A 22,978-nucleotide genomic window follows, 5' to 3' on the forward strand; every position below is an offset into this window, starting at 1 on the left:
TGGCAAACCTGTAACTGAGGAAATCTGCATAAAATGTTTTGATCGTCCCCTCATATCAGAGAAGTCTAAATCATTATCAAAAAATGAAATATGCTGATATTATATAAAACTATGCATATATTATATGGATTTCTGAATTTGTAAACTTTCTCAGGGTCATTGCTACTTCACAACTTATCTGCTGCTTCCTCAAGACCAAAAAATTTCCCATTTAACTTAAGATAACTTGCAATATAACAAAACCATGGGAGGAAAATCATAATGTGGAAAAGTTAACTGTACTTACTTCTACACCAGAATCTTATCTCAAATCTCAACAATTGCTTAACTAATCATTGGGTGTGGTCTTGTTAAAAGGGCCTCCTACTTTATAATCTGAATGGCCTGAGGAAAAAAAGAATTCTTGGTAGAAAGTTCTAGAAAAGGATACTTAAAAGTCTGTCACTTGTGAAAATAAATCTGTTTAGTTCTCATAAAACACAATTAACTGAGCTCTTGTAACAAAGTAATAAAAAAGTAAAAAAAAAAAAAAAAATAACAAAGAATACATCAATCAGTACAAGAGTTCTTAACTGGGCAAGGTCCATGAACTTAAAAATAAAAATATATTTTGAGAAATATAATTGGTTTCCTTTCATATATATGTAGCTTTATACATATATATTATGAGAAGGGGTCCATGAAATAAAAAGTTCAATAGCCCTATTGTTGGAATCTTTACAAACTGCTAACTAATTAGAGTTGATCTAATCTTACAAGAAGATGTTTTGGGCAGAACCTGAAACAAGGTACTATGTAGAACTAATTAGTACAATGCTTGTGTTTAGACATTTACTCATTGGAGTTCACAAGTATGACAGCTTCAAAAGTAAACTTTGTAACTTTGTGAATTCACACCTCCCTTAAAGCTCTTAGGGCCAGAGAGCACTATGGGAGAAAACCCAACACCCTATAAACTCATCTGTTACTGGGCAACATACAAGAAAAAAAAGGGATTCAGGGTAAAGATGATATGGACTTCTTGTTTAGACTATGCACAACTGTTTCTATGTTTCTTTAGGGCTACAAGTACTGGTACCACCCTCTAAATTTCCCTCTCCTAGGGCAATACCCAACCCTTTGTCCTGACTTAGTTATGTCTGCTAGAATATCATTTCTATTGAAGGAATCCTATTTCTTTATGAACTCCAAGTGAATATAGTTGGTCTTACAATAGTAAAATTGGTCTCCAGGGCCCAAGGAAAATAAGTTAGTCCATTATGGCCTTCTTTAATCCATCTTGTAAGTAAATGCTTACTCTATCACTGGCTGAGAAATAACTTAAGGTAAGAATTAAAATATGGGTGATCCAAAAAAACCTATTATAATTAGAGGACAAAATGAAACTAAAAAGAATGCACTGATGACCTACTGAAACTCCAAAATTCAAATATCTAGGAATAAAAATCCCAAATTCAAGGATTCTAGTTTAAAGAAAAAGAAACTTCAATCAGCCAGAAAAAAAAATGACTGCAAGAATCAATTAGTCATACAATCAATCATACAAGATTTAGATGCTGCCACCTCTGTTCCTATGACTTCTGGGCAGTTCTCTTTGATAATTTCCTGGAAAATAGTGTCCAGGCTCTTTTTTTCATCATGTTTTTCTGGGAGTCCAATGATTCTCAGATTGTCTCTCCTGGATCTGTTTTCCAGGTCTGTTGTCTTCCCCAGAAGGTATTTCACATTTTTCTCCATTGTTTGATTTTTTTGGATTTGCTTGACTGATTCTTCTTGTCTCCTCGAGTCATTCAATTCCACTTGTTCAAGTCTGATTTTCAGTGAAGTATTTTCTTCACTCACTTTTTTAAAATCTTTTTCTAATTGTCCAATTGAGTTCTTTTGTTCTGTGGAATTTTTTTCCATTTCGCCAATTTTCTTTTCCAGTTCACCAATCCTATTTTTCAAGGATTTTACTTCTTTATCCACTCTCTCTTTAACTTTCTCCAGGCTCTTTTGCCAAGCCTCCCTCTCCTTTTCCCAAGCTTCTCTCTCCTTTTGCCAAGCCTCACTCTGCTTTCCCCATTTTTCTTCTAGCTCCCTTGTGAGAGAGCCTTTTTAATCACTTCTATGAGGTTCATCTGTGCTGAGGAACAGACGATCTCCTCCTTTGGGGATTCACCTGGGGACTGTCTGTTTTTAGTCTCCTCAGGATTTAGAGTCTGCTCTCTATCTGTGTAGAAGCTGTCAAGGGTTAAAGTCCTCTTCAGCTTCTTGCTCATTCTGTCTATTAATCAGAGACAAACTAGCAAAGAAAAACAGAAAAAACTGGAGTCTTTCTTTGGGGGACGGGTTGGGTATGTTATCGAGCTTCCTCTACAGACTGCAGGGGGCAGCAGTGAGGCACTAGCAGTACTGTGTGTGCCTGAGCCCAGAGCGTGCTGAGTCACTGAGGGGGAGGTGGGGCGGGTGGCCAGGTCCTGAGAGACTCCAGCTGTTTGGGGTTGTATTCTTCAGCCCCGGTGTTTTTAGCTTCTCTGCTGGGCTGCTGACTTGCTGCCGGAGCAAAGTATCCAAACCTGTAGCGAAGCTCTCCCCGCAGAGACGGCTGCGATCACTCCCCACCCCCTCTCCAGTCTGCTCCCGTGCTCTCACTGCCGCTGCCCGCCGCCTGCGCCCGATCTAAAACCGCCCCAGCCCTCCAGTAAAGACAGACCTTTCTTGGCGGATCTCAAGGATGGCTTCTCTTGGTAACTATTTGTGGGTTTTTTTCAGTCAAGCATTGGTTCAGAGGCTTATAATGAAGTGGATAGTGAGAGAAAGCGCGGAGCTTATGCAACTGTGAGCCTCCTCTCCGCCAGAGATTCTACCAAAAAGCTATTGGAAATAATTCATAATTTTAGCAAAGTAGCTGGCTACAAAATAAATCCCCATAAATCCTCAGCATTTTTATATATCACCAACAAAACCCAACAGCAAGAGATACAAAGAGAAATTCCATTCAGAATAACTGTTGATACCATAAAATATTTGGGAATCTATCTACCAAAGGAAAGTCAGGAACTATATGAGCAAAATTATAAAAAAGTCTCCACACAAATAAAGTCAGACTTAAATAATTGGAAAAATATTAAGTGCTCTTGGATCGGCCGAGCGAACATAATAAAGATGACAATACTCCCTAAACTAATCTATTTATTTAGTGCTATACCAATCAGACTTCCAAGAAAATATTTTATTGATCTAGAAAAAATAACAACAAAATTCATATGGAACAATAAAAAGTTGAGAATCTCAAGGGAATTAATGGAAAAAAAAAATCAAATGAAGGTGGCCTAGCTGTACCTGATCTAAAATTATATTATAAAGCAGCAGTCACCAAAACCATTTGGTATTGGCTAAGAAATAGATTAGTGGATCAGTGGAAAAGGCTAGGTTCACAAGACAGAATAGTCAATTATAGCAATCTAGTGTTTGACAAACCCAAAGCCCCTAACTTCTGGGAAAAGAATTCATTATTTGATAAAAACTGCTGGGATAATTGGAAATTAGTATGGCAGAAATTAGGCATGGACCCACACTTAACACCATATACCAAGATAAGATCAAAATGGGTCTATGACCTAGGCATAAAGAACGAGATTATAAATAAATTAGAGGAACATAGAATAGTTTTATCTCTCAGACTTGTGGAGGAGAAAGAAATTTGTGACCAAAGATGAACTAGAGACCATTACTGATCACAAAATAGAAAATTTCGATTACATCAAATTAAAAAGCCTTTGTACAAATAAAACTAATGCAAACAAGATTAGAAGGGAAGCAACAAACTGGGAAAACATTTTCACAGTTAAAGGTTCTGATAAAGGCCTCATTTCCAAAATATATAGAGAACTGACTCAAATTTATAAGAAATCAAGCCATTCTCCAATTGATAAATGGTCAAAGGATATGAACAGACAATTTTCAGAGGATGAAATTGAAACTATTACCACTCATATGAAAGAGTGTTCCAAATCATTATTGATCAGAGAAATGCAAATTAAGACAACTCTGAGATACCACTACACACCTGTCAGATTGGCTAAGATGACAGGAAAAAATAATGATGAATGTTGGAGGGGATGCGGGAAAACTGGGACACTATTGCATTGTTGGTGGAGTTGTGAACGAATCCAACCATTCTGGAGAGCAATCTGGAATTATGCCCAAAAAATTATCAAATTGTGCATACCCTTTGATCCAGCAGTGTTTCTATTGGGCTTATATCCCAAAGAAATACTAAAGAAGGGAAAGGGACCTGTATGTGCCAAAATGTTTGTAGCAGCCCTGTTTGTAGTGGCTAAAAACTGGAAAATGAATGGATGCCCATCAATTGGAGAATGGCTGGGTAAATTATGGTATATGAATGTTATGGAATATTATTGTTCTGTAAGAAATGTCCAGCAGGATGAATACAGAGAGGACTGGCGAGACTTACATGAACTAATGCTAAGTGAAATGAGCAGAACCAGGAGATCATTATACACTTCGACAACGATATTGTATGAGGACATATTTTGATGGAAGGGGATTTCTTTGACAAAGAGATCTGAGTTTCAATTGATAAATGATGGACAAAAGCAGCTAGACCCAAAGAAAGAACACTGGGAAACGAATGTGAACTATCTGCATTTTTGTTTTTCTTCCCGGGTTATTTATACCTTCTGAATCCAATTCTCCCTATGCAACAAGAGAACTGTTCGGTTCTGCAAACATATATTGTATCTAGGATATACTGCAACATATCCAACATATAAAGGACTGCTTGCCATCTAGGGGAGGGGGTGGAGGGAGGGAGGGAAAAAAATTGGAACAGAAACGAGTGTCAATATAAAGTAATTATTAAATAAAAATTAAAAAAAAAAAAAAAAAGATGCTGCCACCATAAAGGAGTTGAAATATGACAGTCCAAAAGGCAAAAGATATAGGCTTACAAGCAAAAACGTAGTGGTAGTGGTGGAAAAACGTAGTCTGTTTTAAAGAGAAAGAGACAATGACAATGAAGGATTTCTTAGTCACAGATTATGTATGTATATATGTATCCGTGTGGACATATTCAGCATATTATATAATATATATAAATACATACACACGCATATATAGGTGTGTATAAATTATGATTTTCCTCCTCACGGTTTTGGTATATTGCAGGTTGTCTTAAGTTAAATGGGAATTTTTTGGTCTTGAGGACGCTGCAGATAAGCTGTGAGGTAGCAAGGACCCTGATATATTATTTTTTTAAGTTTCGCCACCTTTATTCACCAAGATGATTTCATGCCATACAACAGGAAAATCTGGTTGTTTCCCAATTAAATGTAGAATACATTCTACAAATATGAGATGTTAATTCTCAGCCATTTGAAAAAGCATTCACTTAGAATAAAGAACTTCCTTTCTTCAGTTTGTAGTAACTTATCTTAACCAAGTAAAATTTGGATGGATCTAAAGGTTATACTTTCTGTCCCAATGACATCAAGACTGAATGTTACCAAATCCAAGACATACATAGCTTCCCCACGTTCAAAAAAGAGGATTAACCTTCCCTACTTCTTGGACTGGACTTGGACTGAGGATCTAGTGGAACATGGTGGTAGCTAAGTAGCTCCATAGTAGCAGCTCATCTAAAGCTATTTTTACATGACCACTGAGAGTGACTCCTTATCACTAAATTAGAAGTTTCACGATTCTATTCTGAATGATTCCATTGCGTGGTGAGAAAGGCAGGCAGAAAAGGTTGGCAAAATTCCAGTGGAGGCCGACTATCATTTTACTGGATTTAGTTGTTATTCATCTAATCTGACCCTTTTATGGAAGATAAGATGTATTCAAAGCTATTAAATCTCTCTCTACATGCAGTCATGCTGGGGTATCAAATGAGGATTATGACACAGACTTCTGAGGATCTGGAACAAGTGTGAGGCTGAGTTGAATGTTACCAAGATAGCATCATGTCCCATTTAGAACATTGTTTGTTCCCACAAAGTAGAAGCACTACAACCACTGCTCTACCTAAACTGGTCTTTTAGAAAATCAGTGGTATTCTTTGACTAGAGCCCCGGCTATTAAAACAAATGCTTTTAAAACAAAAAGGAAGATACATAAAGATGATTAGCTTTCCAATCTCACATGGACACTGAGGTATGAAGGATCATTTGCCAGAAGTGGGTACTGACAGACTGAACTCAAGCAGATTGCTCATTAAAAGCTGAGCTATTCTTGCAGCATTACATTAGTCTGTCTCAACTACATTAGTCTCAAAATATGCCCTTTCAATTCCCAGGAAATGAGAAGAGGAAGGGTCTAAAATAAGTGCCTTGGGGCAGCTCGATGATACAATGGATAGAGCACTGGCCCCAGAGTCAGGAATACCTAAAATATGGATAACCAACATCTGAGGGAGAAGAAATAATTTGGAACCCAAAATTTCAAATAAAAATTCAAAAAATCCAAAAACATATATATGTGAGAGAGAGTGAGAAAGAGAGACAGGGGGATGGAGGGAGAGAGACAGAGAGAGAAGTTATACTGGATTTAATTTTTTCTTTAAGTAATAGCTTTTTTCCCCAAAATATATGCAAAAATAGTTATTAACATTCACCCTTCCAAACCTTCTGTTTCAAATTTTTCTCCCTCCCTTCCCTTCATCTCCTCCCCCAGAAAACAACTATGGATTTAAGAATTTTGAAAAAAATATAAAATAAGTGCTTTACTATTTATACTATTCCTTAATACTCAAAGGTCAGAGAGCTACATTAGTGGTGGGAATTCCTACATGGGAAATCCCCACTTAGAATTTTCAAAATATTCCTCTAAAAAGCTAGATTACTATTCCCAATCCCATACAGTTGAAGCTGATCTTAATAAAACTGCCTTAAGATTTTAGAATGAAAAATACTAGCTTTTAACTAGAAAAAGTAAAGACTATATAATAATTTACTCTATAATATCAATGACTTTATTTATGACAAAGTCCTGAAAATTCCCAGATTAGTAGCAGTGGGAATATACAAAAAAGTGCTCAAAAGAATTTTAGGAATTATCTATTCCAATTCTCACATTTTTAGATAAGGAAACTAAGACACAAAAGTTTAATAACTATAAGGGCAAAGCTGGCTAAGATTATTCAGCTCAATTATTCTATTTTATAGATGGGGAAACTAAGCAGAAGTAAGGAAATGTGTTGACTCACCCTAAAGCTAAAACAAAAACAAAAAACTCCACAAAACCTAATCCAGTGCTCATTCTATCAGAGGTACTATCCTGGGAGTCAGAAATCAGTGTCATAAATCATAAATACTTAAGAATTAACGTTTGTGCATTTGCTTACAGCTTAACTAATTTTTCAAGATTAACTGCTGTGTGTTATATCATATGCAAGTAAAATAGTCTTCAATGAACATGGAAAGAATCTTCTCTATGGTTCTCTTTTCATTATTTTTTTTAATTTTTGGATTCTAAAAAATTAGTCTGCATTCCCAAATAAATGAAACCAAGGACCTCTGAGAGTAGCATGCTCTGTTCTTATGACATGAGAAGAAAAACATTGTGGAACACACTTTTGGATGAGATACAGTTGGTTCCAATGCTGAAAACTTGGACCATCTCAGCTATCAGTAGCTAAATTCCCTTTCAGTCTTTGCCTTGAAAATAAATTTAATTCCAGAAGCAACTACGTGATATAGTAGATATAAAAGTTTTTAAAACATAAAATCAACTCTGATTTATCTTCAAAATTTATCTTATATTTTAGAAATAATTTCCATGGGCATGTGATAAAACAGTACTTTTTGTGATCAAATACACAATTGCCTTATCAGAGACAGTAAGTCAACACTAAAAGTGATCCCCTTCCCTAAAAGATTTGAGAAAATATAACTGTTACCTAGCTATTTTTCTTAACTTCCCCAAGTTTTCTGGATTCTGAGGCTTTCATACAAACTATTGCAGAAGTATAGTTACTTTTGAAATCACCTAGTCCATCCATGGATGCTTAACTTTTCTGTGGCTTGGACCTATATGGCAGTCTGGTAAAATCTATGGATTCCTTCTCAAAATGTTTTTAAATGCATATGATATATAGGATTACAAAAAGAAAACCAATAATATGGAATTGTATTTTTCAAAAATACTTTTTTTCTTAAAGAACTCCCCAGACCTAAAGCTCGAATTCAAGCCACTTTTGCTAATCTCATATATGTCCTCAACAAAAGCTCTACTTTATTTTTATGGAAAGAATACTGGAACTTTTGTACCCTCACAACAGCTCTTCCGCCCAATCCCTTCCCCAAAAAAGGTTTAAAAAAAAAAAAAACTCAGAAAACTCCCAAATGAAAGACTGTATTACCTGTCACCGATGGGAAATAAATTCCTACTAACATCGTAAAGTAGGTCATGATGTCCGTCAATACATAAGGTAGGCCGCTAGTTTTTGTTTCCTCTGACACAGAGGATGAAAGTATGCCTTGCTTTTCTACATACTCCCCCTTTTCTGCATAAGCACTCCACAGATTTTCTGTAAACAGCAAAAAAAAAAAAAAAAAAAAAAAAAAAAAAAAAAATTTCTCTTAGGAAATGTGAGTCTTATAACTTAAAACTACTTTCATGAAATAATAACCTAGAATCGATTCTGTCAACCACAAGGCTCCAAAGCCTTTGATAATACAAAATTAAGCAGGACATTGTACAACAAGAGTTAGGAATTAAAAACAAAGATCTAAAAATTAAAAAAAAAATTCAAATCTTGAACTGATTTCTAAGATACCAACATAAAATAGTTTTCATCTGATCCCATCAATGAAATTTGTGTGTGTGTGTGTGTGTGTGTGTGTGTGTGTGTGTGTGTGTGTGTATAAAATCTCCAAGTCTGTTTCTTCATCTCTACAATAAGTAGTCGACTGGACACTTAGGAGTCAATTCAAAAAACATGTAAGAACACATAAGAAATATGATAATGTTTAGTTTAAGGATAAGGTGCGCATTTCTGAAATGGGATTTCTATCAAAATTCTCCATTTTAAACCTAACCAATGTCTATAAAAGGAGGAGGCTACCAGCATGTCTCAATGTAAAAAAAAAAGGTAATTCTTAAAACACAAGAGGGGAGTGTTTTGTATCCATCATCAATGCTTTTCCATTTACCTTCCTTTTTCCTTTCTAGCCATTCCTTTCTTTCCTTTTCCAAACAGTTTAGCTCAATTTTTTTTTTTTTTTTGGTTAATCAAACATACCCCGTATGACACCACTGGCAATCCCTGGAATTCCCTGAATTTCAGTCACATTGTTTTGGGAAAAGTATTCATCACATGTGGCATTAAGATTAGAGCTGTTGCAGAAGAGCTCCCAGAGAGGTGTTGTCACTGTTTCATAATTTATGTGTTGGACTTTAGCACAGACATCAAAGTCGCGTTTCGATAACGTGCGATTCCCAAGAAGACAAATCCTAAACAGAATGAAAACCAGTAAAAAGAGCATGTAGTAAATTTGTCTCCTAATTCCAATTGGCCAAAATTATAGAGAATACATCATATGGCCAATTTCAAATAAGTCTCATGCAAACACAAAAACACACACATACACATAATAAGTTTCCCCAAATACAAAATGAGAACAATAGATTGTTTAGGAAGATCAAAATAAAAAACTTAACATAGTGCTTGAAATGTAGTAGATGCTAGGAAAAGTGCTTATCCCCTTTTCCTCCCTTTTCTACTAATTGAATATACTTTAAAGTTTTAATATGGGATATAACTACAATTTTTTCTGATCAGCAATTATTCAGTGTTACTGCCCAATTTGTTCCTTTAGAATTTTTTGGTTTGCAACTATGATTTTTTTCAAAATGGAGCAATTCGTTATGGGGAGAGAAATTCTTTACATCAATTATGGATAGGTAACCATAACTTAAAGAATTATGTAAAAGTCAAAATGACATACTCATAGTAATAGTTCAGAGAGGGGCAAGATATAAACCTAAATCTTTTTGTCTACAGAAATATTCTATGCCAAACTAACTACTGCGTCTACTTCACTCCTATAAACAGGAAATGAAATATGATTTTGCGCAGTGCTTCTTATTGGTAGTTATTTCATTTCTGCTGAATTGTTCTGAATCCATGAAAAATTCAAATATCTCATTCGACTGAAATATCTTTCTAAACAGAAACACATTTTTTTCCATTTTGTAAAAAACAAAATAAAACAAAAACCTTTTCCTCATCCCCAGACCAAGTATACCCCAAACCAAGTATACTATAACCCTTACTTAAGCCCCCTAGACACTATTACTGTTCAAAGCCCCACATATCTACAACATCTTAACTATGGATGCCACGTCCTTATAAAAGAATTCCAAAATGCAAATTAAATTCCATCAGCAGCTTAAATCAGTAATTCTACTGAATGAAGAATGTTGGTTGACCTGAAGGTTAAGAAAATTTCTTCTATAGAGATCATCAAGATAAGCAATGAATCTCACTTATCATTATCACAACTACTCTGAGAAATAAATTTGCCCAACGATAATTTGTTGTTATTCATGGAAAGGACACTGAATTTGGTGCCAGATTTCAAGTCATTTTTCATTTATGTCAGGTTCATCATGATCTTGGTTGGAATTTTCTTGCAAAGATATGGAGTGATTTGTCATTTCCTCCTCCAGTTCATTTTATAGATGAGGAACCTGAGGCAAATGGGGTGAAGTTACTTGCCCAAGCAGCTAATAAGGATCATACAACTACTAAGGTCTGAGGACAGATTTGAACCCAGAAAGATGGAATCTTTTTGCCTCTAGACCTGTCACTCTACTAAATACCACCCAGCTCTCCCCAAATATAACTCAGTAATATGTTAAATTAAATAATGGCGGTGGGGGGGATTCCCAATAATTTTTAACAATATTTTTAACTGTATTAATGAAATTAAACTTGATCAATATCAAAATATATATATTTAAATATGCTGATACAGATATATATATATGTGTGTGTGTGTGTGTGTGTGTGTGTGTATACACACACACACACACACACACACACACACACATATATCTGTCTGTTTCAGGATATTAAAATTGCTTGGGCAGGGAATTAGCTTTGTCCTAATGAATCTTTTAAGCTATTGGCTGATTGATCTGGAGCTGCCAACGTGATGATTTTTAGATCACTACATACGTTAACAAGGACAACAGAAGATTAAAGCATAACAACATTAAGGAAGAAAATAAGCTTAAGATCTCAGACTTCAGGGTTTCTGTAAAGATATCAGCTGAAAAGCAATTCATTAAGTGGTTCAGATATCCACAGAAAGAGTATTAGACCTGAAGTCATGATAAAACCAAGTTCAAATTCAGCCTCAGACAGTATCAGTAATGGTCTTGGATTTAGGTAAGGTTTTTAAACCCTAACAAGGGCATTCATTTAGCCTCACTTCCTTAAAAGATAAATATTTCACATTCAATAGTGGATAAAAAATTAGAATATTTCTAAAATATTAGAATTAAATTAAAATTAATTAATTTAAAAATTAGACTATAGAAAATTAGAAAACTCCTTCAAATCTTTTTTGTTTTCAATAAATATCATAAACAAAAATCACAATGATAAAAAACCCAAGGTACATTAATTGACTACAGAAAAAATGTGGTAGAAGAAAAGGACACTAAAAAGATTCCTTCTTCCCTGACCCACCCCAAAATCTCAAACCTGACTACATATTGCAACCAATACAAGCGTCATAGAAGATTACATACACTCTGCACAGGCTCACAAGTATGCGAGTCCAATTAAAAATTTCCAAAAGCAGGCAGGACTAGGCCACATCAAGGACAAGGCCTTCTCATTCTAACTAGTAAACACAGTATAATACACTTCCGTGAAGAAGGAGGACATCTTACGGAATGTTCGGGGGATCAAAAGCGGTCTTGATGACACCAGCATAAATGGCAAGAATGGAGAGGATCACACAGGCCAGAAATACCAAGGCAAGCTTATTGACATATTTCACGCCTACAAACACCACCATGGCCATCAGGGCGAGTGTGCATGTCCCGTAAACTCGCATGTTGTTGAGCATGGCTCCAGCTTCTCCTTCAACATCTTCTGAATGAAATATAGCAGCACTTGGAGAAATATAAGTCTGCAGAAAGAGAAAAGCATATTTATATGAAATTTCTTCAAAGTGTACGCTTTTTCTTCCCTTTCAAAAGATAGAATTCTTTAATTTTTTGTAGGTTGGACACAGCCTAAACATGCAACTTTTGGGGGGGATATCCTAGAATCTTATTTTCATCAATTAAGTTTTCTTTCTATAAAGTTGATTGACTAGTCATAAAAGAAATTGGAGGGAAAAAAGGAAGGGATTTATACTGAACATTGTTTTCTTATCCCCAGCTAACATTTATTCCACTACCTGTGTGTCAAGCCCTGTGCTACATATGTTATAATTATTATTTCATCTGATATTCGGAATAAGCCTGGGAGATAGGTGTTATAATTATCCCCATTAACAGATAAATGTTTTGCCAAGGGTCACACAGCTAAGTATATGAGGCCATGTATGAATGCAGGTCTTCCTGACTTCACTTTTGTTACTTTACCTTGACACATAGTATGGAGCTTTATATGCAGAAGATATCGCATGAAAAACTGCTGAATTCAACAATTCCCATTTGTAGATGGGAAAATAGACCAAGTGATGTCGTAAAATTCAAAGTTGTTATGGAATTCTTGATGGAAAACCTAAGCCCCAATGCCTCCCAGATCTGATGGATACCAGGTCACCCAATAAATGCAAGGTTAACATTTCTGGCAGTCAGGACTCAACTGATAGATAATCTTACTCTTTTAAGATAAAGCTATCAAAGATAGCACCAAAAGCGTATCTCAAGCAACCACATACTGGGGTATGCTAGCTGCATTTTGTATTTTGTTTCTGTAAAGGTGCTATTGAATATATACTCCTATATTGGGTAGGGAGGATGGTGATGTGAACTTTGAAAAGAATTTGTTCTCTCTGCCTTTGTACTTTTTTACCACTTTTGTCAATAGTTGGTTTTTGTTGTTGTTGTTGTTCCAATTATATGTAAAGATAGTTTTCAACATTCATTTTTGTATGAATTTCATATTTTTTTTCTCCCTTCTTTCCTTCTCTTCCCCCTCCACAAGAAAGTAATCAATTCAGGAGAATCCAGAGGAATCTCTTATAGTCTTTTAACCTCCTTTAAGGGCAAAGACTGATACTTTTGTCTTGTATCCTCCTTGTTTGGCACAGTGCTGAATAATGCATATTGAAGAGACAATTAATTACTTGAGACTCAAATGAAACAGAAAGAAAGGTTACTTTTGGTAACCTCATCCATGGAATGGGCTGGCAGTGTGTTATCAGGACAACCCAAGATAAGTCCTACCTATAACACATAACTGACTACGGCAAGTCAAGAAGCATTTATTAAGTGCTCACTATGTGCAAAGCTATTTGTGTGACCCTGGGCAAGTATATTAATCTCTTCAAGCTAAACCTACATAAGCCAAAAGGCTTTCCTCACACAGAAGTTCTCTATACTAATGAAATTACAGATTCAGTCCTGGTGAATGAAATGATAGCTTTGACCACAGTGACAGAGAGAAAATGCATTTCAATATAAACCAAACAACAAAAGACTTACCAAAAAAATCTCAATTGTTCCTAAAATATACATAGCTCCTGCAAAAGTGGTCCCCAGATAGAAGCAAAGTCCAACTGCGCCTCCAAATTCAGGACCCAAGGACCGTGAGATCATGTAGTATGACCCTCCAGCTATAAAAAGCACAGGAAAAAAGAAAACAAAATCAGTAGTGAGTGTTTATTTCATAGTGACTGAAGGCTGGAGTGACAAAAGACTGAAATGTCAATTCTGCCCTTCATTTGAAAAAAAGGCTTCAGTTACAAATAAAAGGGAAGAGAGAGAGGGAGAAGAAATGGAAGCAACATTTTTAAAAATGAGTCTCAATTATAATATATAATATATAATAATTAGCATTCTTGCCTAAATTAAAATGAAAGGGAATTGAATGCACACAGGCAAATATTAAAAGCTAGTCCTATTAACAAACATCAAAACCCTGAAATTCTGTTATACCCTGCCACAGGTTTCTAACCCAAGCCTCAAAATGATAAACTTGAACTAAAAACCCATCATTAAAATTACCTTTGGTGAAGGCTGCTTATTGTTAACCACAGCAGCCTTCTAAAGAATTTAGAATCTAAAGAATCATAGGATTATGATGCAATTATTTTTAAGAATTAGAAAACCCTTGCTTGACTGACTTTTTAAAATACTATCAATGTCTCAAAAGCAAAATAAAATGCTCGTCTTTGTGATTTGTTGGCTTCTTTGTTCAACTGAATGTTAGGTATATACCCTACTTATAAATGACAAATTAACTAGGAAAGAAATATTGGGAATGCCCTGCAAAATTAACAAGATTTTAGGGTGTTGTTCTAAAAAAATTTTTTTTTAAGTGATTACTAATTCTCTGGAATGCCTAGCACATTAAAAATACTTTGCTGTAACACTACTTAAAGACAAGAAATGTACTATTTCTGAACATGATACTCTCCTGATTCTGGCCATTTCCACTGACTACCAACCTTTGAATTCTCTCCTTCTTCGTCCCTGCTTCCTTAGCTTCCACCTTCTATAAGTCTTTTCTCGTCTACCTTTCCAACTCCATTCTTCAGTCTTCATGCTTTTATAACTTAACTATTCCACATTCTACCCTTCCTTGCCAAAAAATTAGATTTTTTGATGCCTTATTTGGACATGCCAAATTCTCAAAAGTATAACATATTATTTTAGCAAGCCATATCAAACTAAGATGATTTCAAATAAGTGCCAAGCAGGAACTTTGATGTGTAAAAATCAGCCTGAATCTAGGAAGATTAATGGTTAGCTATTCATGAGAGTAGGACCATACAACATGAAATTGTGATTACAGGCCTGAATCAGTAGAACTTTAATTCAGTCGGTATCAGTGAAATAATGCATCTTTTAAAATACTCACACTACCACCATTTTTAATTGCACATTTAAATAACTGATTTGTTTGGTAAACATTACTCAAAGAGATTGACGGGCTTTGCTACACTGCCACAAAATATTAGCTGCCTCTAAAACAGAGAGGATTTTTTATCCATTTTAAACAATGAGATGAAAATTTCAACTAATAATTCATATTGCAAGTCCTAGTTATTTCACAAAGCAATAAAAACACTTCCCAAAAGATATAAATACCATTTCTTTTAACAGACATTTTTATTTATTACTGTTGGGCTGCAAAGGCTGTCAAGAGGTATTTGAATTAGTGTTAAATCACCATTGTGCTTCTTTATGAAGGCAGCAGTAGGTGGTACAATGTACAGAATTGAACCAGAAATCTCAAATACCCGAGTTCAAATGAGGTGGCAAATACTTACTATGATCCTGATATAAACATTTCATCTTTATCTGCCTAAGTTTCTTTATCTGTGAAACTGGGATTATAATACCTACTTCCCAGAATTATTATGAATAAATGAGATAGCATTGGTTAAGAACTATAAAATGCCAATTATTATTAAGGCAGTCCCTCTTTTCAACTGTCATCCATAGAGAGAAAGCGAGAATGTGGTTTTTATAAAAGCCACCAATCACTGTATGTTAAAATTTTTAGCATTCATTATTTTCAACACATTTTACAACTTTTTTTTTTCTTCCTGCCCCCACCCACAGGCCTAACATAAAGATACACTATACAACATACAACAACCACCCACCACCCACATGTGTATCATTTTCTAACTTTCCAAAAAGAAAATAAAAGGCTGGACTTCAAAGAAAATAACAGTTCTGTCAGGAAATAAAAATCCAGGATAAACAATACAGTTCATGAAGAAAATGTAGCCTTTCCATAAAGATAAGGGTGTTTAAGCTTCAAATAGCTAAAAATAGACTGGGCTAAAAATATTCTTTAGATTAGAATGAATTGCTATCTTCTTTAATAAGACACATGCTGCACAATTAAAAGTGGTACTTGAATAAGGGGACTGGTCATAAAATGTAAGTTACATGAGTCACTTTAGATACTGAAGAACCACCAAAATGGTCCATTTAAAATAAGAGATCAATAAGTACTCTTCAAAGAAAACATCAAAAATAAGGGTAGTGTTCATGTACGACAGAAATAAGTTAAGTCAGAAAAAAGAAGGCAGTGAAATCACTAGGGTCAGGAAGAGCCATACCAATTATGTGAAGCAAATTACTACTAGAATTCAAGGGTCGCCTTCAAAGAATCCGACCTAAGCCCCAAGAAGATCCTGCTAAGATACTGATGCAGCATATATGGCAACATTCACAGAGCAGTAATCACTACCAAATGTGAAGAATGAGAGACCCTTAACCATGCAACTCCAAAAAAACAAAAAAACAAGCAAAGAGCTACCAAATCCTTTTTTTGTTTCACCTCATTTACTTTCACTGACACTAGATGTTGGTAACTCTGGCAAATAGAAACATTTTTAGACCTGTCTTTGGAATAGCAATCATTACTTAAACTAAGAGAGCTGTCATCTGCTATCATTCTCCCCAAGGTCACATTATAATTAGTCACTGAACTCTTGGGCTTCCTTGACAAAAGCCAGTCTTCAAAATACTTAATAAATGTGAAACAAGGTTAAGAGGATAAAATGATCCAAATTTGTTACCTGGAACTACACCATTTGTTGCTATGGCGCTCATAGATATCGCTGTCAGCATCGTCTGGGAAAAAATGTGAAAACATGTTTTCTTAATCACTTTAGATGAAAAGAAGCATTTAAAAGTCACAACTATATCAACTTAAGTTTTTACCTAAGAAATGTTATTACATTGTGAAAAATTAATTTACAAATAACATTTAAACTTCTCTGAAGAACTCAAAGAACTTTTCTTATTCATTGATCCTGTAGAGCAAAGTTGCTTAAACTATGGGTTATGACCCCAAGTGGAACCATATAACCGATTTATGGTGGTCACAAAAATTATGATTTTTTTCAGTAAATGTTTGTTTACCTATTTTATACACCCATATACTCTCATTAAAAGTTTCTTGGGTAAAAAGGGGTCACAAACTGAGTCAATCATTTTGGGGAATAATTTGGCACTATGCCCAAAGGGTTATCAAACCATGCTTACCCTTTGGTCCAGCAGTGCTACTACTGGGCTTGTATCCCAAAAAGATTCATAAAGGAGGGAAAGGGGGATGCCCATCAGCTGGAGAACTGCTGAATAAGTTATGGTATATGAATGTTATGGAATATTATTGTTCTATGAGAAACAATCAGGAGGATGATTTCAGAGAGGCCTGGAGAGACTTACAGGAACCTGATATTAAGTGAAATGAGCAGAACCAGGATATCATGGTATACAGCAACAGCAAGATTATACAATGATCACCTCTGATGTATGTGGCTCTTTTCAACAATGAGATGATTCAGATCAATTCCAATGATCTTGTGATGGAGAGAGCCAACTACAACCAGAGAGGGGACTGTAGGAACTGAGTATGAATCACAATATAACATGTTCACCCTTTTTGCTATTTTTTTTTTTGCATTTTTTTTCGTTCTCATTTTTTCCCTTTTTGATCTGATTTTTCTCAAACAGCCAGATAATTGTATAAATATGTACATATATTGCATTTAACACATGTTAACATGTTTAACATATATTGATTACTTGCCATCTAGGGGAGAGGGGAGAGGGAAATTTGGAACAGAGTTTTGCAAGAGTCAATGTTGAAAAATTTAGAATACTTTAGTATTAGTATTTAGAATGCTTTAGAATACTATTTAGTATAAGGTATTATTCCTTTCTTAATACTCAGAATTATCTTATTTAAAAATTCATGGATGAGCTCAGTATATAAATGCAATATCCTTCTCAGGAATGCATTTACCCAACAAATAAAGACATTTTTTTTTAAGGGGCAGCAAAACCAAAGTCATTTACTTAGGAAACTCTTTTGCGACATAATTTGGCCAATTGTGCATTTGAAAATCAAGACTGTATAATAGGTCTTGTATATTGCCTCTGACACATATAAACTATGTGAACCTGGGTGAGTCATTTAAACTCTCAGTGTTCAAAGCTAAAAGTATGAAAGCATTTGGGTCACATGTAGCCTACTCAACTCAAACGACAAGTGTTTAATAAAAATGAGCAAAAATTATACACAGATAGCGTTGATTTGTTTTCTATGTCAGTGTGTGGTCAGCAGGGATCTGTTTCTATTTCAGTCTGACCCTGCTGGTCCAAGCAGTTTTCTAAAGCTAAAACAGAGAAATTGACTCCTTTCCCTGGTTCTAGTGATATTACACATCTGCCCAGTGTCCATCCCCCATCCTATAAAGTTAAAAAAGCTTTCTTCCCTTGTTAAACCATTTCAATAATGTTATTACAGAACCAATTAATAACATCAATTTGTATGCTGCAGTCAGCCCTGTGCAAGACATCTATTATCAAGGAAAGGGGGACCAAAAAAACCATTTTTAATAGGGTTTAAGCTTAGGAGAACTTTATAATCTAATTCAAGAGATAAAAAAAGAGATATATAGTTAGCTAAAGGTACTTCAAATACAATGAGATTAAGAGCTCAAAATGTGCCACTCTTACAAGGAGAGTTCAGAGGAAAGATAAGAACCCACAGGGAAATCCTCAGGCAAAAATAAGCCTTTAAATGGATTTAACTGAGGAGCATAATCTAAAAATCTGGGCAAATGACAGCGGAGGGGGAGGGAGGGACGGAAAAGCATTCAGATAAGAACATGGGCAAAAGGTTGAAGGCAAGAAAAGAACATTTATTTGAAGGGTAGCACAGAGAATAGCTGGAACAGAAGGAACAGGAGGATAGACAAAAAAGGTCTGAACTTGGATACTTTCTCCTACAAGTAACAGGTGATAGGGATTTGAGCAAAGGACTGACATCATTCTTGTCCTTTCTGAAACATCTGATGTAGTGGATGACCCTTTTAAAATTCAGTGGCTAATCCTACTCTACTTTTGATAACATGCCCCTCCCCCAATCTACCTTCTCTATTCGCCTGGCTTTGCTTTTTTGGCCCTATGTTCATACAAACACATACACACACGTAAATACACACATAGTACTAAGTTAACATATCAGCCATCAATGTGCAGGTGCCTATTAAATATATTTCTCCAGGCATCAATATCTTAATATTAATACCACATCTCCACCCCAAACCCAGATACTTTTCTGGAGTTTTTCCAAATTCTCTCCCTTCCTCTATTAGGTAAGTAATATAGATAGAGAGATATAAATAGATATATCAACTATACATGTGATATCATATAAAACATAAGAAAATACACTAAACTAAAACAAGAAAAAGAAAATGAAAAAGTATGTTTCAAGCGGCATTCAGAACTCATCAGTTCTCCTTCGGGAGGTGGATAGCATTTTTCATCATGAGTCCTTTAGAACTGTCATTGTTTCATCCAAGCATTTCATGGTTAGTCATCATTATAATATTGCTATTACTGCATACTATGTTCTCCTGGTTCAACTCACTTTATCTGCCATCAATTCATAGGACTTCCAAGACTTTTCTGAAATTTCTTGTAGCCTACATAAGAAATATTTGTTTATATTTGCTATTTCTTAAAGCAAAAAGGCTATAAAGATTATTACCATTCTTTACGATGCTACCTTCAAGTCTCTTTGTTTGAAACTTCAGAATTATCTTGGTGCTTCCTTTTTCCTTATCACCAGTAAATCAAATATATATATATATATATATATATATATATATATATATATATATATATATATATAAATGTTAAATGTTGCTTTATATCAATTCTTCATGTTCTAAGTGTAGTTCAAGCCCTCAATATCTCATGCCTGGGATTATTCCAACAGGTTCTGAACTAGTCTTATGAGTAAAAGATATATATAATCTGCCAGTGAATCCATCTTAGAATAATTCCCACTTCACAATTTGCAATGATTCCTCACTACTTTTTGGATAAAAATCAAAATTATTCATTCCTTTGTAATCAAGCCCCCAGATAACCTTTATGTTGTTCTAAATATTATGAGTGAATGCCTTAAGTCTTAACTTTCTGTTATACTTTTCCACAATGGGTTATTTATTGCACTTAAATGGGACAGAACCTTAAAGTACCTTCCTTACTCACTTCTGCTCCAGAACTCAATGCTATGTCATTACCTGGTATAGTCAACCAAAAGCAGACCTGACATCATGAGATCTTAATTCTGACATTGCATAATTATGGTCAAGCCATGGCATTCTCACCTCTAAAATGTGCCATTAATATTCCATTTAAGAAGGATATTGTTCTTCTTGTGCAACAAGAGAATTGTGCGGTTCTGCACACATATATTGTATCTAGGATATATTGTGACATATTTAATATGTATAGGACTGTTTTCGTTCTCATTTTTTCCCTTTTTGATCTGATTTTTCTCAAACAGCCAGATAATTGTATAAATATGTACATATATTGCATTTAACACATGTTAACATGTTTAACATATATTGATTACTTGCCATCTAGGGGAGAGGGGAGAGGGAAATTTGGAACAGAGTTTTGCAAGAGTCAATGTTGAAAAATTTAGAATACTTTAGTATTAGTATTTAGAATGCTTTAGAATACTATTTAGTATAAGGTATTATTCCTTTCTTAATACTCAGAATTATCTTATTTAAAAATTCATGGATGAGCTCAGTATATAAATGCAATATCCTTCTCAGGAATGCATTTACCCAACAAATAAAGACATTTTTTTTTGAGGGGCAGCAAAACCAAAGTCATTTACTTAGGAAACTCTTTTGCGACATAATTTGGCCAATTGTGCATTTGAAAATCAAGACTGTATAATAGGTCTTGTATATTGCCTCTGACACATATAAACTATGTGAACCTGGGTGAGTCATTTAAACTCTCAGTGTTCAAAGCTAAAAGTATGAAAACATTTGGGTCACATGTAGCCTACTCAACCCAAACCAAATTAAAATGTAGTAGACAAGTGTTTAATAAAAATGAGCAAAAATTATACACAGATAGCGTTGGTTTGTTTTCTATGTCAGTGTGTGGTCAGCAGGGATCTGTTTCTATTTCAGTCTGACCCTGCTGGTCCAAGCAGCTTTCTAAAGCTAAAACAGAGAAAATGATTCCTTTCCCTGGTTCCAGTGATATTACACATCTGCCCAGTATCCATCCCCCATCCTATAAAGTTAAAAAAGCTTTCTTCCCTTGTTAAACCATTTCAATAATGTTATTACAGAACCAATTAACAACATCAGTTGTATGTTGCAGTCAGCCCTGTGCAAGACATCTATTATCAAGGAAAGTAGGACCAAAAAAACATTTTTAATAGGGTTTAAGCTTAGGAGAACTTTATAATCTAATTCAAGAGATAAAAAAAGAGATGTATAGTTAGCTAAAGGTACTTCAAATACAATGAGATTAAGAGCTCAAAATGTGCCACTCTTACAAGGAGAGTTCAGAGGAAAGATAAGAACCCACAGGGAAATCCTCAGGCAAAAATAAGCCTTTAAATGGATTTAACTGAGGAGCATAATCTAAAAATCTGGGCAAATGACAGCGGAGGGGGAGGGAGGGACGGAAAAGCATTCAGATAAGAACATGGGCAAAAGGTTGAAGGCAAGAAAAGAACATTTATTTGAAGGTTAGCACAGAGAATAGCTGGAACAGAAGGAACAGGAGGATAGACAAAAAAGGTCTGAACTTGGATACTTTCTCCTACAAGTAACAGGTGATAGGGATTTGAGCAAAGGACTGACATCATTCTTGTCCTTTCTGAAACATCTGATGTAGTGGATGACCCCTTTTAAAATTCAGTGGCTAATCCTACTCTACTTTTGATAACATGCCCCTCCCCCAATCTACCTTCTCTATTCGCCTGGCTTTGCTTTTTTGGCCCTATGTTCATACAAACACATACACACACGTAAATACACACATAGTACTAAGTTAACATATCAGCCATCAATGTGCAGGTGCCTATTAAATATATTTCTCCAGGCATCAATATCTTAATATTAATACCACATCTCCACCCCAAACCCAGATACTTTTCTGGAGTTTTTCCAAATTCTCTCCCTTCCTCTATTAGGTAAGTAATATAGATAGAGAGATATAAATAGATATATCAACTATACATGTGATATCATATAAAACATAAGAAAATACACTAAACTAAAACAAGAAAAAGAAAATGAAAAAGTATGTTTCAAGCGGCATTCAGAACTCATCAGTTCTCCTTCGGGAGGTGGATAGCATTTTTCATCATGAGTCCTTTAGAACTGTCATTGTTTCATCCAAGCATTTCATGGTTAGTCATCATTATAATATTGCTATTACTGCATACTATGTTCTCCTGGTTCAACTCACTTTATCTGCCATCAATTCATAGGACTTCCAAGACTTTTCTGAAATTTCTTGTAGCCTACATAAGAAATATTTGTTTATATTTGCTATTTCTTAAAGCAAAAAGGCTATAAAGATTATTACCATTCTTTACGATACTACCTTCAAGTCTCTTTGTTTGAAACTTCAGAATTATCTTGGTGCTTCCTTTTTCCTTATCACCAGTAAATCAAATATATATATATATATATATATATATATATATATATATATATATATATATATATATATATATAAATGTTAAATGTTGCTTTATATCAATTCTTCATGTTCTAAGTGTAGTTCAAGCCCTCAATATCTCATGCCTGGGATTATTCCAACAGGTTCTGAACTAGTCTTATGAGTAAAAGATATATATAATCTGCCAGTGAATCCATCTTAGAATAATTCCCACTTCACAATTTGCAATGATTCCTCACTACTTTTTGGATAAAAATCAAAGTTATTCATTCCTTTGTAATCAAGCCCC

At 34.8% G+C, this 22,978-nt stretch overlaps 1 protein-coding gene across 2 annotated transcripts in view; it reads right to left on the reverse strand.

Moving 5' to 3' along the window:
- SLC12A7 (solute carrier family 12 member 7) overlaps positions 1–22,978 on the reverse strand; it is a 290,856-nt gene that overhangs the window by 48,005 nt on the left and 219,873 nt on the right. For both annotated transcript variants that reach the window (XM_051969803.1, XM_051969802.1), the window contains exons 5-9: positions 16,737–16,791; positions 13,681–13,811; positions 11,911–12,152; positions 9,248–9,459; positions 8,366–8,533 (exon numbers count right to left, since the gene is read on the reverse strand). In XM_051969803.1, coding sequence (XP_051825763.1) covers positions 8,366–8,533; positions 9,248–9,459; positions 11,911–12,152; positions 13,681–13,811; positions 16,737–16,791 — 808 coding nt within the window. The remainder of the gene's footprint in view (positions 1–8,365; positions 8,534–9,247; positions 9,460–11,910; positions 12,153–13,680; positions 13,812–16,736; positions 16,792–22,978) is intronic.

This window comes from Antechinus flavipes, chromosome 1 (assembly GCF_016432865.1).
Source record: "Antechinus flavipes isolate AdamAnt ecotype Samford, QLD, Australia chromosome 1, AdamAnt_v2, whole genome shotgun sequence".
NCBI classification, from domain to species: domain Eukaryota; kingdom Metazoa; phylum Chordata; class Mammalia; order Dasyuromorphia; family Dasyuridae; genus Antechinus; species Antechinus flavipes.